Source organism: Grampus griseus, assembly GCF_964374135.1.
Source record: "Grampus griseus genome assembly, chromosome: 1".
NCBI lineage: Eukaryota > Metazoa > Chordata > Mammalia > Artiodactyla > Delphinidae > Grampus > Grampus griseus.
The window spans coordinates 139211019-139231836 of record NC_139017.1 but is presented as its reverse complement, the minus strand read 5'-3'; the positions used below and the strand labels follow the sequence as shown (position 1 = coordinate 139231836).

At 37.0% G+C, this 20818-nt stretch overlaps 1 protein-coding gene across 1 annotated transcript in view; it reads left to right on the top strand.

The window, feature by feature from the left end:
* SCP2 (sterol carrier protein 2) overlaps window positions 1–20818 on the top strand; it is a 164231-nt gene that overhangs the window by 81637 nt on the left and 61776 nt on the right. Inside the window, exon 11 of the mRNA XM_082665984.1 lies at window positions 1128–1235. Coding sequence (XP_082522110.1) covers window positions 1128–1235 — 108 coding nt within the window. The remainder of the gene's footprint in view (window positions 1–1127; window positions 1236–20818) is intronic.

The window sequence follows — 20818 nt, the reverse complement described above, 5'->3', positions numbered from 1 at the left end:
CAGATAGTTTACTTGTTATGACTAGAGCCTTGTATCAGGTTCTATGTTAGAAACACATCAAAAAATAGAAGAATGTCTCAATGGATGGTTTTTAATCTACAACCTAGATTTAAAATCAAATTAAAAGTGTTAAGTCATCTCAAATTCTGTGATTAGTATGTTTCATTTTGCCAGTAGAGGAATGCTCTTGTTTTTGAAGGCAATAAAATGTGTTGGCTAAGAACACAGGCTATGAAGCCAGGCTGCCTGAGTATTCTAGATCCCCTACTTTGGCCTTAGATTGGTTACTTAATATCTATGTGTCTCTTTCCTCATCTGTAAAATGGGAATGATAGTACTTACTTCATAGGGTTGAGGATTAAATTAAATTATGTAAATATACGTAAAATAATGAGAACAAGGCCTGACACAGAGTGAGTACGTAACAGCTATTAGCCGCCTCTGATAACACCACCACCACCATTTGGAGATTCCACCTCTCATTACCAGAAGTATCATCTGGAAGAATATTTTATACAGTACATGCATTTTTATTTACTTCTTAACCACCTGGAAGAATGACCAGGGAATCGATAGGAATGTTGAAGCTGCCAAGCATGTGATGTAATTTTTTTCTTTTAAGCTTACATTTATGCTCAATGGTATTTTCAGTCATTTTCCTTCATTTCATGAAAGCGCTCTTTTTTTTCTGTCCCTCTCCCCCCTGTTGTTTACTAAGAATATTTATATAGAATGTAATAGTACAGTTGAAATGGAAATGAATATTTTGTCAAAATTATGAATTTTTAAACCTAATATTATTTTACAGTATTGTATCTATTTCGATGCTTTTCTTCTGGTTCTCTGAATCTCGATTATATTTGTAGCAATTTTGGAAGCAGAGAGCTCTTAGGAGCTAATAGGAGCTTTGTTTCATGCAGGAAGTGTTCTGAAAATATAAGCTTTTATTACTCAATATTTATTACCTCACTTTTAGAAGTGCTTGTATCAATTTGAAGTTAGTTTGAGCCATCAAGAAATGTTTGCTCCAAGAAATTCTTGGCTATCTGTAAGTTTAAAAAAAACAAACATATCATTTGCTCTGATGTTATTTTTAACATTTATGAATATTATTTTTCCTTCTATAGGTCAAGGTGGGAAACTGGTTGATAGAGGAGATAATACTTATGGAGGAAAGTGGGTCATAAATCCTAGTGGTGGATTGATTTCAAAGGGACACCCACTTGGAGCTACAGGTAATAATACACACAGATTTTATAATTTTTAAGTCATTTTTGGCATAAGTGTGAATGATTTGGTCATTGATTTGAATGAATGATTGTATTCTCTGATTTTGGTAGCGATTGTTTTAAATGATTATTTAGCCACGGTATCTTCGATTTTCGCTAAGTATAGTATAGTTCAATAATCTTGATTAATTGATGAGAATTTGAATTAGTTGAAACTCTAAATTCAACAATAGGCATTTTAAAAAGTTTGATTATTTTAAAGTTTGTGTACAACTTAACAAGATGTTTCTAGATCTGCTAGATAAGAATCATTTGAAATAAGCATGTTATTTATATATAGTTGCATATGTGGTTGGTGTTGCATAGAAATTTTTTTCTCTTGAGAGAACTGGACTAAAAGATATGAAATAAGAATTTTACTATGGCTCTACTGCTGACTGGCCATGTGATGCTTTTGATTAATTATCAGTCAGTTAGTCACTTTGAGTTTCCTTAATTGTAAAATGAAATTGTACAAAGTGGTTTCTGAAATAACTTAGCACTAAAATTCTGAGATTTATTTTATGAAGACAGGTGAGTTTTGTATTTTTTCATAGTGTCTTATATATTAAGTAAAATTTTATAAATTATCATAAATTCCAAAATAGAGAAGTTAGAATTTATAGGGTATTTATTACAGCAATTAACTTTGGCTTGTTTCTGTTTATCACTTAAATTAGGTAAGTTTATAATCTAGTAGAGAAAATGGGTATACATAGATAGAGCATAAGAGAGAGATAGGTAGACAGGCACATACAGTTGCAGTATAATGTGCCACCTTGCTATTTGTTTTCTGTCCTGTCTGTTCTTTGGTTCTTTTCTGTTTTGCATAATATCTTTTATTAATGGGTATTTTTTAGTATTTTATTTTCTCTCTTCTATTGAATTATTTCTTTTTCTCTCTCTCTCTCTTTTTTTTTTTTTTAGTGTTTGCTCTAGGATTTACAACATCCATCTTTAATTTACTGTAGTCTACCTTCAAATAATGTCATACAATTTCACTTATAATGTATGGGATTTTTACAACAGATTATTTCCATGTACCCCCTCCTATCCTTTGTGCTATTATTGTCATACACGTACTTCTAAATATATTATTAACCCCACAATATACTATTATTATTGCTTTAAATAATTTAATGTCTTTAAAAGTAATCTTAAAATGAGGTGAACGAGAGTGATGTTACTGAGACTGGCAGAATAACCACATCTGAAAATACTCTGTTATAAAATTACCAAGAACACTTGCAAAAATTGTCAAGCTCAACTTTTTCAGAACTTTGGAAATTAACCAAAGGCTTACAGCGATCTAGGGGAGCATTTATTAAAAACAAGTCAACAGCGTTTTCTCTGTAAGAACAGCAAGCTTTGTGGCATTTTTTACTTGCTCTGGTAACAGCTCTTTCTCCAGCTCCATGGTAGCCTTGAAAACCAACAGCCTGCAATCATGGTGAAAACTAGCATTTTGCCCAGCACTGGAGGAGTCAAAATGGAGTTGGAGCTCTTTCAAAGCCCCATATTCAGAGACTTGTCATTATTTGACCTGTCTGGAAGTTCCCTGGTAAACCAGTCTCAAAAAGCTTGTCTTTATGTAACCTGACAGAGAACTTGTCCAGTGTAAACAGTATTTTCCTTAGAGTCATTTGTCAAGAACAATCAGCAACAACTGTTTAACAACATAGCTGCCTGAGATGCCGATAACAACTGGAGCAAACAACAAATTAACCAAAGGAAAAGAAAAGCTTAAAAGAAGAAGCTGGTGAATGAAATGTCCATAGAAACTGAGGTAGCCTAAATATTTGCTAGACAGACTTTAAATCAGCTATTTAAGTATGTTCAAAGAAGTAAAGGTATAAAAGTATACTTTCTTTTACTTCTTTATATATAGTAAAGAAGTAAAAGAAAGTATAATAATGTTTCACCAAACAGAGAGTATCAATTACTAGATAGAAATTATAGAAAAGAACCAAATAAATTCTGGCATTGAGGAGAAAAGTAACTGAAATGAAGAATTTACTAGAGGGGCCCAATACCAGATTTGAACAGGCAGAAGAAAAAAATTGGTGAACTTTAAGATAGGTCGATTGATATTATTCAGTCTGCGAAACAGGAAAAAAAAAAAAGAATGAAGAAAAATGAACAGAGCCTCAGAGACTTGTGGGACATTAGCAAAGTGTAGCAACATATACATACTAATAGTCCCAGAAGGAGAGGATAGGAAAAAAAAGGGCAGCAAGAATATTTGAAGAAGTGAGGACTGATAAACTTCTTAAACTTGAAGAGAAAGCATGAATATACATATCCAAGAAACTTAACAAGTAGGAATACCTAAAAAGACCCACACCTAGACACATAATCAAACCATTGGAAGCAAAAGACAAAGAGAGTATTGAAAGCAACAACAGAGAAGTGATTCATCACGTACAAAGGATCCCCAATAAGACTTAACCTCTGATTTATCTTCTGTAACCATTAAGGCAGTGTGATGAAAGAAGCTGCCAACCAAGAATTCTGTATTCAGTGAAACTACCTTTAAAAAATGAAGAAGTTAAGACATTCCTAGATTTAAAAAATTGAGAGAATTTATCACAGACCTCCCCTATAAGAAATAATTTTAAAGAGAGTCATTCAGACTGAAATGAAAGAGCACTAGACAGTGAAATAGCACATGAAGAAAGAAAGAGCATTGGTAAATGTAACTACCTTGGTAAATATAAAAGACAATATAAGTGTATTTTTTTGTTTGTCACATTTTCCCCCCTCCTATCTGATCTAAAATACAACTATAAAGGGCAATAATCTGAGTTGCTTTATACAATGCACAGAGATATAATTTGTATGACAATAACACAAAGGAGGAAGGAGGGAAGAGAGTTATATAGGAGCAGATTTTTTGTGTATGCTATTGAAATTAAGTCAGTATTAATTTGAACAACTAGATTGCTATAAATTAAAATGTGAATTGTAATCCCTAGAGCAACCACTAAGAAAATAACTGAAAAATACATAGTAAGAGAAATGACAAAGAAGTAAAATGGTACATTAGAAAATACCTATTTAACACAAAAGAAGGAAATAATGGAGGAATAGAGGGATTAAAAAAGACTAAAGTTCAAGAGAATGAGAAGGGAAGCCACAGACTAGGAGAGAATATTTGCAAAAGACACATCTGCTAAAGAACTATTATCTAAAATATACAAAGAACTCTTTTTTTGTTTTTTTTTTTTTTTTTTTTTTTGCGGTACGCGGGTCTCTCACTGTTGTGGCCTCTCCCGTTGTGGAGCACAGGCTCCGGACGCGCAGGCTCAGCGGCCATGGCCCACGGGCCCAGCCGCTCTGCGGCATGTGGGATCTTCCCGGACTGGGGCACGAACCCGTGTCCCCTGCATCGGCAGGCAGACTCTCAACCACTGTGCCACCAGGGAAGCCCCCAAAGAACTCTTAAAAGTAAACAGTAAGAAAATGAGCAATCTGATTTAAAAATGGGCAAAAGATCCAAACAGACACCTGTCTAAAGAAGATATACAGGGGCTTCCCTGCTGGTGCACTGGCTAATAATCTGCCTGCCAGTGCAGGGGACATGGGTTCGAGCCCTGGTCCTGGAATATCCCACATGCCGTGGAGCAGCTAAGCCCGTGTGCCACAACTCCTGAGCCTGTGCTCTAGAGCCTGCAAGCCACAACTACTGAGGCCTGCGCACCTAGAGCCTGTGTTCCACAATGAGGGAAGCCACTGCAGTGAGGAGCCCGTGCACCTCAAGGAAGAGTAGCCCCCGCTCGCCGCAACTAGAGAAAGCCCATGCGCAGCAACAAAGACCCAACGCAGCCAAAAATAAATAAATAAAATAAAATATATATAAAAAAAGAAGATATACAAATGGCAAATAAGCATATGAAAAGATCCTCAACATCATATGTCATTAAGGAATTGCAAATTAAAACAACAATGAGATACTACTACGTACCTATTCAAATCTCCAAAATCCAAAACAGCAACACCACCAAATGCTGGAAGATTCTTACAAAGTGGAACATCCTTTTACCATAGGATCCAGCAGTTGTACTCCTTTGGCCTTTACCCAAATGAGTTGAAAACTTATTTACACAAAAACCTACACGTGGATGTTTATAGCAGCTTTATTCATAATTGCCAAATCTCGGATGCAACCAAAATGTCCTTCGTTAGGTGAATGGATAAATAAACAGTGGTACATCCAGAAAATGGAATGTTATTCAGCCCTTCCCCAAAATTCAGTTATCAAGTGATGAAAAGGCATGGAGGAACCTTAAATGCTTATTGCCAAGTGAAAAAGCCACTCTGAAAAGGTTACATACTCTATGATTCCAACTATATGATATCCTAGAAAAGGGAAAACTATGGAGACAGTAAAAAGATCAGCAGTTGGAGAAGGGAGGGTTGACTAGGTAGAGCACAAAGGATTTTTAGGGCAGTGAAACTGTTTTTTTTGATGCTTTAATAGTGACTATGTGTCATTTTACATTTGTTAGATGTATACAACACCAAGAGCAAACCCTAATGTAAACTATGGACTTTGGGTGATAATTATATGTCAATGTAGGTTCTTCAGTTGTAACAAATGATCCATTCTGGGACAGGATGTTGATAGTGAGGGAAGCTATGCACGTAGTGGGGACAGGGAGAATATGGGAAATCTCTGTACTTTCTACTAAATCTTGTTATGAACCTCAAACTGCCCTAAAAAGGAAAGTGTAAAAAAAGTTAATCTTTGTTAACATACATTTATGTTAGATGATAGATAATGGAAGACAGGAAAACAAAAGCAATTTGGTTAATATATACAGATATATTTATGTCAAAGCAAGGAAGATAGTCCTGTTAAATTGTTAAAGTCCTTTTTCTGCTACTTGTCACTATTAAAGTCCTTATTTCTGCAACTTGTAGGTGGTGATAGCTGGTATTTGTAATTTCCTTCTTTCACTACCCATTCTATACTGCATTTGCCCTTAGTAAGTACCTCATTTGTAGTTTCTCATCTGGTACAATAAACTAAACCTTCATTCCTGAATAGTCTGTGCTGTTAGCAGTCCTGCTTCTTTGGGTTATTGTAGTAAACTAACTTTTATTACAAGACATGAGAGTATTAAGAGGCACCCCATAGTACTTTTGGGTTCCAAGCTAATCCTTTTTGTCCTCATTATATAGTAGCAACCCAATATTCCCATGATAATCAGGTCAGTCACCCCAGTCAATAAATCCCCTTCTTTGCCTATTAGTTCTGTGTCATGAAGAACCCTAAGTGTCCAGGTAGCAGTCTCTGCTTCCAGTTCAGTGTAATCACTGTTTTGTCTAAGACTTCTAAACCAGCAGAGCCCAAAGTTTCAGGAATGGCAAATAAAATGTTGTTAGTGGATCATTTAGGATAATAGTGAGAGGAACTGCTCCCTTTTCTATCCTTTGATCCTTTTTGTATCCTGGCTATGGAGAAACAGCATCATTGATTCAGAGCATGTTCCACGTTTTTTTTTTGAGGTACGCGGGCCTCTCACTGTTGTGGCCTGTCCCATTGCGGAGCGCAGGCTCAGCGGCCATGGCTCACGGGCCCAGCCGCTCCGCGGCATGTGGGATCTTCCCGGACCGGGGCACGAACCTGTGTCCCCTGCATCGGCAGGCGTACTCTCAACCACTGCGCCACCAGGGAAGCCCATGTTCCACATTTTGGAGGATATTTCCCCAGCCCTGCAAAGTGTTGCTGGCACCATTATTGAGTCTTCTAAAGGCTTTTACATTATTCTATCAGACCAACTGCTTCAGGGTGATAGAATACATGGTAAGCCCAGTGCACGCTGTAAGCAGGAGTCTATTCCTGCATTTCATTTATTTAGGCTGTTAAATGAGCTTCTTAATCAGAGAAATATTATGTGGAATACCATGTTGGCACATCCACCCAGCACAAAGATCAAGTATAAAACCCTAAGGAGTATAAAAATTAGAGGTGTAGGTGGAGAAGAGACGTTTAAGAATGTTGTGAAGAAATGGTCCGTTATCCAAGGGAGGAGAATGTTTCAAAAGTTAGAGGTCAGGCCAGAAAAGTTAGATTGATAAAGAGTGAAGAGTGTTCTTTGGATTTGGCTATTATCAAGTCATTGGCAACCTTGAAGCAATTTTAGTGAAATGTTTTGCACGGAAGCACATGGGAATTTGGAAAGAATTAGAAGTGAGAAAGTAGCAACAGCAGTGCAGATAAACTGTTAGGAGTAGTGGCTGTGACTGGAAAGGGATACGTAGAGGGTGTACCTCAGTTGCAGGTATATGTTCTATATGAATGAAGTCATGGCTTTGATCTTAACCTCTTCACTCTTTTCGGCCTAGTCATTTTATCTGTAAAATAGGAATAAAATATAGTATCTACCTAATAGGGTTGTGCTGTGGATCAAATGAGTAAATATGAGTCCCCAAAACAGAGTAGAAAAACAATAATTGCTAGTATTCTCTTCCCACCATTCCTACAAAAGAAAGCCAAAATGGATCCAGTTAACTGTTGCTAGTAATAAAGCACTTGTTTGTATCTCAGTATGTAAAATAATTTATAACCATTTCAGGAAAAGAAGATTGTTAATTTGTAAAGAAAATAATTTTCCTTCTAGTATGACAGCCTCAAGGCACCAATTTCACTATGTAAATATTGTGCCCAATACTACACAGACATTATTTTAATACTATGCTCTGCCTTTGGTAAATAGACTAACCCTTTTCCTTTATCCCTCAAAAGAATGAGGTCATACTTCAGTGTTGATTTTGTTGCTAATGGTATGTAGTCAGGGTGATAATAAATGTTTCTATGGTATGGTCATTGAAGCCTTAAAGAGTTACGGTTTGCATTTGAGACAGTGATTTAAATTCTCCTTTCAGACAGCTTCCTCACTCTCATATAGGAAACTTCTGTTTTCATCAGGAGATGAATGTAACATTTCAGTTAGTTGTTGTTATTGACACATAACTTTTTTCTCCCCTGAAAGAACATGTTTTTATTATAATTGACTTGTTGGCCATTCCGAGATATTTTTATTCTGTCATCCACGAAAACACTCAGAAATAACGATTTGTTGTAACGATATGATTTTTCATATCCATATTCTTTCTCAAAATTGAGGTATAATTTTCATAAAATAAAATGCACAGTTCTAGCAAAAACACAATTGTTTATAGCAGCATTATTCATAGTAGCCAAAAGGTGTAAACAACCCAGATGTCTGTCATCAACTGATGAATGGATAAACAATATGTGGTATATTCATACAATGGTATATTCTTTGGCCATAAAAGAAATGAAGTAATGATACATGCTACAACATAGATGGACCTTGAAAACATTTTGCTATGTGAAAGAAGGCAGTCACAAAAGACCTCATATTACACGATTCATTTATATGAAATGTCCAAAATAGGCAAATCTGTAGAAACAGAAAGCAGATTAGTAGTGGCCTAGGATTGGGAGAGATAGCTAAAGAGTATGGAATTTCCTTTTGAGGTAATGAATATGCTCTGAAATTGATTGTGGTGATGGTTGTACATATCTCTGAATATACTAAAAACCATTGAATTGTAATCTTTAAATGGATGATTGTTTTAGACAATTGGGTACATCCATGTAACTACCAGCCGAAACAAGACATTAGAACATTTCCATCACCCCAGAAAGTTCCATTGTATCTATTTCCAGTAAATCTCCAACTTCCCTCAATCACCCCACTCTAACTCTCCAACCCTGCCCCCCAACCAAGCTAAGACTTATTGACTTCTATCATGGTAGATTAGTTTTGCTGATCTTTGAACTTCATATAAATGGCACAGTATAGTGTGTATATGTGCTCTTTTGTGTCTGGATTCTTTAACTCAGTAGAGTGTAAGATTTATCAAAAATTTTCTTGTATCAGGAGTTCATTCTTTTTTATTGCTAAATAGTATTCTATTGTTAAAATATATCAGTTTGTTTACCCATCTTTCTGTTGATGGACATTTGGGTTCTTTTCTGTTTAGGGGTATTATGTATAAGGATGCTATAAATATTTTTGTACAAGACTATTTGTGGACATACTTTTTGTGTTTTTCTTGGGTTAGTAACTCAGAGTGAAGTTGCTGAGTCATAGGGCAGCATATGTTTACCTTTATAAGAAACTGCCAGATAGTGCTCCAAAGGGTTGTCATATGCTTTTTAATATTATAGCTGGATGACAAATTTTAACATTTTTTAAATTAGTTTTTAATGGAGTCTAGTTGATTTACAGTGTTGTGTTAGTTTCTGCTGTACAGCAAAGTGAATCAGTTATACATACACATATATCCACTCAATTTTAGATTCTTTTCCCACATAGGTCATCACAGGGAATTGAGTAGAGTTCCCTGTGCTGGACAAATTTTAACATCTAACAAGTATTTCTCTTTCTCCTTAGGTTTAGTTCTATTCCTCAGAGTCAACCCCTTTTAAAATTTCTTTTGTATTTTTCCAAAAATTGTTATGCTTATACAAATACATATGTATATATGTATTTATAGTCTTTCTGAATGTATGTTTGTATATGTGTATATTTATCATATTGTAGACTGCTTTTTTGCTTACATCTTAAAATTTTTTCTGTATTATCACTTATAGCTAGTCTTTATTCTTTTTAATGCCTGCATAGTATTCTGATTACAAGAAGTTTACCTAGTGATTCACTTATGGATAGACACATAGGTTATGTCAAGTTTGTTATTACAAACAATGTTGCACTAACCATCTTGTGTCTTTGCATACTTTTTCAAGTATACCCATAGGATAAATTCCAAACAGTGGACTTCCTATGTCAAAGGATAGTACGTATTTTAAAATGGATGGATATTGCCCCATTTTCTTCAAAAAGATTATACCAATGCACATTCCCAGCAACAGCGTATGAGAGTGTTTTTTCCTACAACCTTGTCAACGTTGGATTTTTAAAAATCAAATGTAGACAATTTTGCCAATCTTGATAGGTCATCCAGTTCTTTCCCATGGGCACTAAAAAAACTAACCTAAAACACCCAGGAAGGTAGAATTTGCCCAATTTTTAAATACTTCAAAGAGAGACTCGTACCTTCTGCAGTATTCTTTGAAAACTCTTTTCAATATTTGAGTCTACACTGTTGGTAACATTTTCCTCTTATCAGTCTTTGAGGGATAGTGTTTAATGGTGGTATAGCATTTTGGGAGGAAAATTTATAAATCTTGATGACTTTATTGGTAGTCTGCATAAAATGAGGAATTACTGAAGAGTAAATGTTTACTTGCTACACTCTGAGGATTTGGATATATTTCAAGTAAATCTGACACGTGGCCATTAGCTGGAGCCCAAGAAAGAATTCAGACTCCTAGAAAATATATCAGAATGACAGCTCAGAGTTGTTTAAATATTTTTGCCCTAGTTACTTGGATAACAAACTGCAATAGGATTCTGAGAAAATCAGAAAACAGTCAAGTAAGTGTTTCCAAAACATGTTAAGGTGGGGTGGGGAAGGTTTAAGGTTCTCTTCTACCAATGGTATTCTTTTAATTGTATGATATTGCTACTTTGCTGGGAACTCAGCATTGGAGAATTAGCTTTAAAAGTAACTTTCCATAATACTGGTTTCTGATTTTAACTTGTTACGGTCCGGGTTAAAAAAAGCTTCTAACTTCCATAATGGTACTTATAATAGAAGAGAAAGAGGTTTATGCATTTGAATTGAATGGTCTTTTGTTCATTGTCAGTTTAAAAACATGAATTCCTTTTGGATTTTCCAATTAGAAAAATCACAATAAACCTTAGGGTTTTTTTTTTTTTTTTTTGGTTTACTTTGCAATTGTCATACGACAAAAAGCAAATTAGTGTCCAAATAATAGTATCATATTTTATTCCAGTTTTTAAAATTCTTTCACATATATTGTTCAACACATTGAATGTTTGTTTAAAATGAATAAGTAAAATTTGACTTTAGCTCATTTTTAGCCATCTCTGATTTATGAAAATGCATATTAGTGTCTGGGGTCTACTGAAAGGGCATGAAAGTGCTTTTGAGATAAAACTCTTAATAAGGGATTGTTGCTTTGAAGCTGAAAGTTGGTTATTTAGTTTGGTCTTTTATATCAATTCAGCCTGGCATTTAGTGCCTTTCCAGTGAGGCTTCAACCTCGTTTTCTGTCCTGATCTTCCATTTTTCAGTCTGTGAAAGTTCAATAAATTCTTATTGTATGTCTACATTATCATTAGGTGCTGTAGGTAACTGGTATTCAAATATGGTGTCTACTGATGGACTGATTCAGAATCCCCTGTGGCTTTAAAAAATATGTATTCCTGCCCTACCATTAGAAATTCTGGTTCCTAAGCCTGGTTGATCCAAACAGCTTATGTGTTTATAAAGTTCCCCCAAGAGCTTTTCATGCCCAATCAGGTTTAGGAACTAGGGCTAGAGTACACAAGGTAACCACTGCCCTAAGGAAGCATACAAGAGGCAGATAATGTAACACAAATGATTAGAATCCAAGGCAGAATATAGGTGCCTTAGGCAAAGCACAAACCAGAACTATGAAGAAAGGAAAAAGGGAAAGGAGAATGGGGGGGGTGATGATTTACTAAATACCCACCACATGTCAGATTCTATGCTAGCACTTATATCTAGTTGGGTTTTGGGGGAGGAGATGTAGAAAGAGGAAGCATATTTAAACTAAACTGGACTGTTTGCTTTTTTCAGATGTGTTTAATTCCTTCTCACCTCTACAAACTCTGGCTTTGCTGTTTTCTCAATAATAGCAACAGTCAATACACGTATACAGTGCTAATTTCTAGGCATTCTTCTAAGTATTCTTCATGTACAAATGCATTTAATTCTCACATCTATTTTTTTATATTTTATAAAAGAGGAGTGTAGAGGCACAGAGTAACTTGCCCAAAGTCACCAAGGTAGAACGTAGAAAAACTAGGATTCAAACCCAGGCAGCGTATTTTTAGGGTCCAGGCTCTTAACCACTACACGCTACTTCAGTGCCCTTTTCCTCAGTGGAAATGCCCATCTTCAAGGTCGATCTCAAGTGTTATCTATCTTATGAAGCTTTTCCTGATTTCTTGATCCTTTCCATAAATTAATCTTTCCCTTTTCTGAACTCTTGCTATACTTTCTCAGTACTTCTCTTTTGACATTTATGCGTGTAGTGCATATTATAATTATTTATGTCCTTTTAAAAAATCTCTGTTTGACTAAGAGCTGTGAGGACAGGATCCATATTTCATTTGTCTCTGTACCCTGAACAGTGCCCAATACAAGACGTTGCACATCTAAAGAGGGTTGAATAAATTATTTCTCCTTTAATATCTGAAGGGTGATATGGGGCAGAGGGGATAAACTTGTTTAGTGTGAGAAGACTTAGGATCATTGGGAAGAATTCATGGGAAGGTAGATTTTGGCTGTGGCAGGAAAGAAACTTTGTTAATTGTGGTAAAATGCACATAACATAAAATTTACCATCTTAACCATTTTAAGTGTACAGGTCAGTGGTATTAAGTACATCTACCTTGTTGTGTCACTGTAACCACCATCCATCCATAGAACTCTTTTCAGGTTGCAAAACCGAAGCTCTGTATCCATTAAACAATAACTTCCCATTCTCTTCTCCCCTCACCCCTGGCAACCACCATCCTACCAATTGTCTACATGATTTTGCCTACTCTAAGTACCTCACATAAGTAGAATTGTGGAATATTTGTTCAGGAAAGAACTTTTTAACATGGCATTTCAAAAATGGAATAGATTGCCTCCTGAGAGCATATATTGCCTGTCACAGAGGCTGTGCATGAGAAATACAAGTTAACAACTTGATGGGAATGTTGTAAGGGGAATTGCCCATCTGTTAGGGTCTTAGATTTGACACACTCTTAGATCCTTCCTAATTCTAAGATGCTCTAATATCCCAAAGGGATGGAATTATGTCTCCTCCTGAGTTCACATAGTTCTTAATATTTTTAATGGTACGTATATTATTCTATTGTGTGCCTTTTTTGTTTTTTTTTTTAACATGCGTCAGTACCTTTAAAGGTCTTATAAACTTGGGTTTTAAGGAGTTGGGTGAAAATGAAATGAGAGTAAATGGAATTTTAGCCAGCTGACCTAACATACTCAAACCATGGCCTGGCTCTTCTTGTACTCTATACGGGGTCACTAAAAGAAGTACATTCTAGGATGATGACTGACAAAACCTAAATCCAATACTGACTCTAAAAAGTCAGTAATTCAGTAAAGCCTAAATAGCATTTTACCAAAATTCATCTCTCATCATATCCTAGAGGTCACTGACCTGTCCTCATTCCCGTTGCCCAGAATTTTGCACATTTATCACTGTGTTGTGAGGGGAGGTAAGTTTTATCATTAGACTCTAATGAACACTCTTCAGTGCCAGGAGAAATGGAGCCTGAGAGAGAATGTTTACTTTTGGTACCTATTGCCAGGTAGAGATAGCTAGGAGCAGGCCCTGGCTTTTATTGCTCCTGACAAGAAAAAGAAAGACAGAGAAGGAATATCGTGCCTATATATCCCATATTTTATTTTCTTATTTTAACAGCTCTTTTGGGGTAAAATCAACATATAATCAGCTGCACATATTTATTTATTATCTTTTTAATAGATCTTTATTGGAGTACAATTGCTTAATAATACTGTGTCAGTTTCTGCTGCACAACAAAGCGAATCAGCCATATGCATACGCATGTCCCCATGTCCCCTTCCTCTTGAACCTCCCTCCCATCCTCCCTATCCCACCCCTCTAGGTCATCGCAAAGCACCGAGCTGATCTCCCTGTACTATGTGCTGCTTCCCACCAGCTATCTATTTTACATTCGGTAGTGTATATATGTCCATGCTACTCTCACTTTGCCCCAGCTTCCCCCTCCCACCCCAAGTCCTCAAGTCCATTCACTATGTCTACCTCTTTATTCCTGCCCTGTAACTACATTCATCAGTACCATTTTTTTTTTTAGATTACATATATATATGCGTTAGCATTTGGTATTTGTTTATCTCTTTCTGACTTAACTTCACTCTGTATGACAGATTCTAGGTCCATCCACCTCACTGCAAATAACTCAATTTCATTTCTTTTTATGACTGAGTAACATTCCATTGTATAGATGTGCCATATCTTTATCCATTCATCTGTCGCTGGACATTTAGGCTGGTTCCATGTCCTGGCTATTGTAAATAGTGCTGCAGTGAACATTGTGGTACATGTCTCTTTTAGAATTGTGGTTTTCTCAGGGTATATGCCCAGTAGTGGGATTGCTGGGTCATATGGTAGTTCTATTTTTAGTTTTTTAAGGAACCTTCATACTGTTTTCCATAGTGGTTGTATCAATTTACATTCCCACCAACAGTGCAAGAGGGTTCCCTTTTCACCACACCCTTTCCAGCATTTATTATTTCTAGATTTTTTGATAATGGCCATTCTGACCAGCATGAGGTGATACCTCATTGTAGTTTTGATTTACATTTCTCTAATAATTAGTGATGCTAAGCATCTTTTCATGTGCCTCTTGGCCATCTGTATGTCTTCCTTGGTGAAATGTCTATTTAGGTCTTCTGCCCACTTTTTAACTGGATATTTGTTTTTTTGATATTGAGCTGCATGAGCTGTTCATATATTTTGGAGATTAATCCTTTGTCAGTTGCTTCATTTGCAAATATTTTCTCCCATTCCGAGGGTTGTCTTTTTGTCTTGTTTATAGTTTCCTTTGCTGTGCAAAAGCTTTTAAGTTTAATTAAGTCCCATTTTTTTATTTTTGTTTTTATTTCCTGTACTCTAGGAGGTGGGTCAAAAAAGATCTTGCTGTGGTTTATGTCAAAGAGTGTTTTTTCTATGTTTTCCTCTAAGAGTTTTATAGTGTCCGGTGTTACATTTAAGTCTTTAATCCATTTTGAGTTTTTTGTGTATGGTGTTAGGTAGTGTTCTAATTTCATTCTTTTACATGTAGCTGTCCAGTTTGCCCAGCATCACTTATCGAAGAGGCTGTCTTTTCTCTATTGTATGTACTTGCCTCCTTTGTCGTAAATTAGGTGCCCATATGTGCGTGGGTGTATCTCTGGGCATTCCATCCTGTACCATTGATCTGTATTTCTGTTTTTGTGCTAGTACCGTACTGTCTTGATTACTGTAGCTTTTGGTATAGTTTGAAGTCAGGGAGCCTGATTCCTCCAACTCCGTTTTTCTTTCTCAAGATTGCTTTAGCTCTTCGGGGTCTTTTGTGTCTCCATACAAATTGTAACATTTTTTGATCTAATTCTGTGAAGAATGCCATTGGTAGTTTGATAGGGATTGCATTGAATCTGTAGATTGCTTTAGGTAAGTATAGTGATTTTCACGATATTCATTCTTCTAATCCAAGAGCATGGTATATTTCTTCATCTGTTTATGTCATCTTTGATTTCTTTCATCAGTGTTTTATAGTTTTCTGAGTACAAGTCTTTCACCTCCTTAGGCAGGTTTATTCCTAGGTATTTTATTCTTTTTGCTGTAATGGTAAATGGGAGGATTTCCTTAATTTCTCTTTCTGATTTTTCATTGTTGGTGTATAGGAATGCCAGAGATTTCTGTGCATTAATTTTGTATCCTGCAACCTTACCAAATTCATTGATTACCTCTAGTAGTTTTCTGGTGGCATCTTTAGGATTCTCTATGTATATATAGTATCATGTCATCAGCAGACAGTGACAATTTTACTTCTTCTTTTCCAATTTGTATTCCTTTTATTTCTTTTTCTTCTCTGATTGCTGTGGCTAGGATTTCCAAAACTATGTTGAACAAGAGTGGCAAGAGTGGACATCCTTGTCTTATTCCTGATCTTAGTGGAAAAGATCTCAGTTTTTCACTATTGAGTATGATGCTTGCTGTGGGTTTGTCATATATGACCTTTATTATGTTGAGGTAGTTTCCCTCTATGCCCAGTTTCTAGAGAGTTTTTATCATAAATGGGTGTTGAATTTTTTCAAAAGCTTTTTCTTCATCTATTTAGATGAGCATATGGTTTTTATTCTTCAATTTGTTAATGTGGTGTATCACATTGATTGATTTGTGTATATTGAAGAATCCTTGCATCCCTGGAATAAATCCCACTTGATCATGATGTATGATCCTTTGGAATGCTGTTGGATTCTGTTTGCTAGTATTTTGTTCAGGATTTTTGCATCTATGTTCATCAGTGATATTGGCCTGTAGTTTTGTTTCTTTGTGACATCTTTGTCTGATTTTGGTATCAGGGTGATGGTGGCTTCGTAGAACGAATTTGGGAGTGTTTCTCCCTCTGCAATTTTTTGGAAGAGTTTGAGAAGGATCGGTGTTAGCTCTTCTCTAAATGTTTGATAGAATTCACCTGTGAAGCCATCTGGCCCTGGACTTTTGTTTGTTGGAAGATTTTTTTTTTTTTGTGGTATGCGGGCCTCTCACCACTGTGGCCTCTCCTGTTGCGGAGCACCGGCTCCAGACGCGCAGGTCAGCGGCCATGGCTCACGGGCCCAGCTGCTCTGCGGCATGTGGGATCCTCCCGAACCGGGGCACTAACCCGTGTCCCCTGCATCGGCAGGCAGACTCTCAACCACTGCGCCACCAGGGAAGCCCTGTTGGAAGATTTTTAATTATGGTTTCAATTTCATTACTTGTGATTGGTCTGTTTATATTTTCTAATTCTTCCTGGTTCAGTCTTAGAAAATTGTAGCTTTCCAAGAATTTGTCCATTTCTTCATAGTTGTCCATTTTATTGGCATATAGTTGTTTGTAGTAGTCTCTTATAATCCCTTGTATTTCTGCGGTGTCAGTTGTGATTTCTCCTTCTTCATTTCTAATTTTATTGATTTGCGTCCCCTCCTTTTTTTTCTTGATGAGTCTGGCTAAGGTTTATCAATTTTGTTTATCTTCTCAAAGATAAACAAAAAAAGCACCAGCTTTTAGTTTTACTGATCTTTGCTAATGCTTTCTTTGTTTCTATTTCATTTATTTCTGCTCTGATCTTTATGATTTCTTTCCTTCTCTTGACTTTGGGTTTTCTTTGTTCTTCTTTCTCTAGTTGTTTTAAGTGTAGGGTTAGATTGTTTATTTGAGATTTTTCTTGTTTCCTGAGGTGAGATTGAATTGCTATAAACTTCCCTCTTAGAACTGCTTTTGCTGCATCCCATAGGTTTTGAGTCGTTCTGTTTTTGTGTTCATTTGTTTCTATGTATTTTTTATTTCTTCTTTGATTTCTTCAGTGATCTCTTGGTTATTTAGTAGTGCACTGTTTAGCCTCCATGTATTTGTGTTTTTTACAGTTTTTTTTCCTGTAATTGATTTACAATTTCATAGTGTTGTGGTCAGAAAAGTTGCTTGATACAATTTCAGTTTTCTTAAATTTCCTGAGGATTGATTTGTGACCCAAGATGTGATTTATCCTGGAGAATGTTCCAGGTGCACTTTAAAAGAAAGTGTATTCTGCCACTTTTGGGTGGAATGTTCTATAAATATCAATTAAATCTGTCTGGTCTATTGTGTCATTTAAAGCTTGTGTTTCCTTATTTATTTTCTGTTTGGATGATCTGTCCATTGGTGCAAGTGGGGTGTTAAAGTCCCCTACTATGGTTGTGTTACTGTCGATTTCCCCTTTTATGACTGTTAGCATTTGCCTTATGTATTGAGGCACTCCTATCTTGGGTGCATAAACATTTATAATGGTTATATCTTCTTGGATTGATCCTTTGATCATTATGTGGTGTCCCTTCTTATCTCTTGTAACATTCTTTATTTTAAAGTCTATTTTATCTGATATGAGTATTGCTACTCCCGCTTTCTTTTGATTTCCATTTGCATAGAATATCTTTTTCCATCCCTTCACTTTCAGTCTGTATGTGTTCCTAGGTCTGAAGTGGGTCTCTTGTAGACAGCATATATATGGGCCTTGTTTTTGTATGCATTCAGCCAGTCTGTGTCTTTTGGTTGGGGCATTTAATCCATTTACATTCAAGGTTATTATCGATATGTATGTTCCTATTACCATTTTCTTAATTGTTTTGGGTTTGTTTTTGTGGGTCTTTTTCTTCTCTTGTATTTCCCACCTAGAGAAGTTTCTTTAGCATTTGTTGTAAAGCTGGTTTGGTGGTGCTGAATTCTCTTAGCTTTTGCTTGTCTGAAAAGCTTTTGACTTCTCCATCAAATCTGAAAGAGATCCTTGCTGGGTAGAGTAATCTTGGTTGTAGGTTTTTCTGTTTCATCACTTTAAGTATATCCTGCCACTCCCTTCTGGCCTGCAGAGTTTCCGCTGAAAAATCAGCTGATAACCTTATGGGGATTCCTTTGTATATTATTTTTTTGTTTTTCCCTTGCTGCTTTTAATATTTTTCCTTTGAATTTAATTTTTGTTAGTTTGATTTATAGGTGTCTTGGTGTATTTTTCCTAGGGTTTATCCTGTATGGGACTCTCTGTGCTTCCTGGACTTGGGTGACCATTTCCTCTCCCATGTTAGGGAAGTTTTCGACTGTAATCTCTTCAAATATTTTCTCAGACCCTTTCTTATTCTCTTCTTCTTCTGGGACCCCTATAATTCGAATGTTGGTGCATTTAATGTTGTCCCAGAGGTCTCTGAGACTGTCCTCAATTCTTTTCATCTTTTCTCTTTATTCTGCTCCTTGGCAGTTACTTCCACCATTTTGTCTTCTAGCTCACTTACCCATTCTTCTGCCTCAGTTATTCTGTTATTGATTCCTTCTAGTGTATTTTTCATTTCAGTTATTATGTTGTTCATCTCTGTTTGTTTGTTCTTTAGTTCTTCTAGATCTTTGTTAAACATCTCTTGTATTTTCTCAATCTGTGCCTCCATTCTGTTTCTGAGATTCTGGATCATCTTTACTATCATTACTCTGAATTCTTTTTCAGGTAGGTGCCTGTTTCCTCATTTATTTGGTCTTGTAGGTTTTTACCTTGCTCAGTCATCTGTGACATATTTTTTTGCCGTCTCATTTTTAAAATTTATTTAAATGAGTGGGATTGTGTTCCTGTCTTACTGGTTGTTTTGCCTGAGGCGTCCAACACTGGAGTTTGTAGGCTGTTGAGTAGAGCTGGGTCTTGGTACTGAGATGAGGAACTCCATGAGATCTCACTCTGATGAATATTCCCTGGGGTCTGAGGTTCTCTGTTAGTCCAGTGGTTCGGACTCAGAGCTCCCACTGGAGGAGCTTCGGTCCGACCCCTGGTTCATGAACCAAGATCCCGCAAGCCATGTGGGGTGGCAAAAAAGAAAAGAACAATAACAAAGTAAAAAGTAAAATTAGATTAGGAAACTAACAGGTATGTTAGAAAGAATATAAAAATAAAAAATATAGATGAATCAACAACCGGAAGGTATATCAGTACCACAATAGTAAAAAAGAGGAGGAGGGAAAAGAAAAGAATAAAAAGGGGGGAAAGGCTTTGGTTCTGGAGGGCGGGGCCTAAGCAAGGGTGAGGTTTGGGTAGTGGGCAGGGCCTATGCTTAGGACCCACAGGCCTGGAAAGGCCCTGGGGAATGTGGGGCGTGGGGCTTAGGCTCAAGGAACAGAAGGGGTCCAGGCGTGCCCCCCACCCCTGGTCTCAGAGGGCAGGGTACCTCAGCTGGGAGCCCAACAGGCTTCCTGGGTTCGAGTGGGCGGGGCAAACGCCCTCCTCTCCTCTCCTGCTCCTTGGGTCTGGGAGGACCCCTTCCGCCTGCCTCTCTTGATCTCCCTGGCCTCCTTCCTATGCTCCCAAGGGCCCACACGGCCTGGAGGGGGCTTTGGAGGGCAGGGGACCAGCCTGGGAGCTCAACAGGCTCCCTGGGCCCCAGTGGGCGGGGCAATCACCCTCCGCTCCTCTCCTCGTTCTCCTGGATGGCTCCTCCCACCTGCCTCTCCTGATCTTCCCAGCCTCAGGGGCACTGATCCTGTCTGGCCTCCAGTTCTCCTCCCCACTCAGTCCCCCTACATCCTACCAGTTCACTTTGGGGTTCCTCCCATCTCCTTGGGCGTCAGAGTCCCCCACCAGCAGCCGGCAGTTGCCCTAGTCGTGGGGAGACACTAACTCCGCATCTTCCCACACTGCCATCTTCAACTGCACATATTTAAAATGTACAATTTAATAAGTTTGACATAATATATCCACCTGTTAAACCATCACCATAGTCAAGATAGTGAACATGTCCATCAACCCCAAAAGTTTTGTCATATATACGTCTTTGTAATCCCTCCTTCCCACTATTTCCTACCCCACATCCCAAAGGAGTGTTTTCTGTCACTATAGATTAATTTGCATTTTCTAGAGTTTTGTATAAATGTTATTCTACAGTATGTTATCTTTCTTTTTGTCTGCCTGAGAGTTGTCCATATATTTGCATGTATCAATAGTTCATTCCTTTTTATTGCTGAGTAGTATTCCACTGTATGGATATATCATGTTTATTGTTGATGGATATTTGGGTTGTTTCTAGTTTTTGGCTATTGCAGATAAAGCTACTGTGAACATTCATGGGTAAATATTTGTATAAACACGGATTAT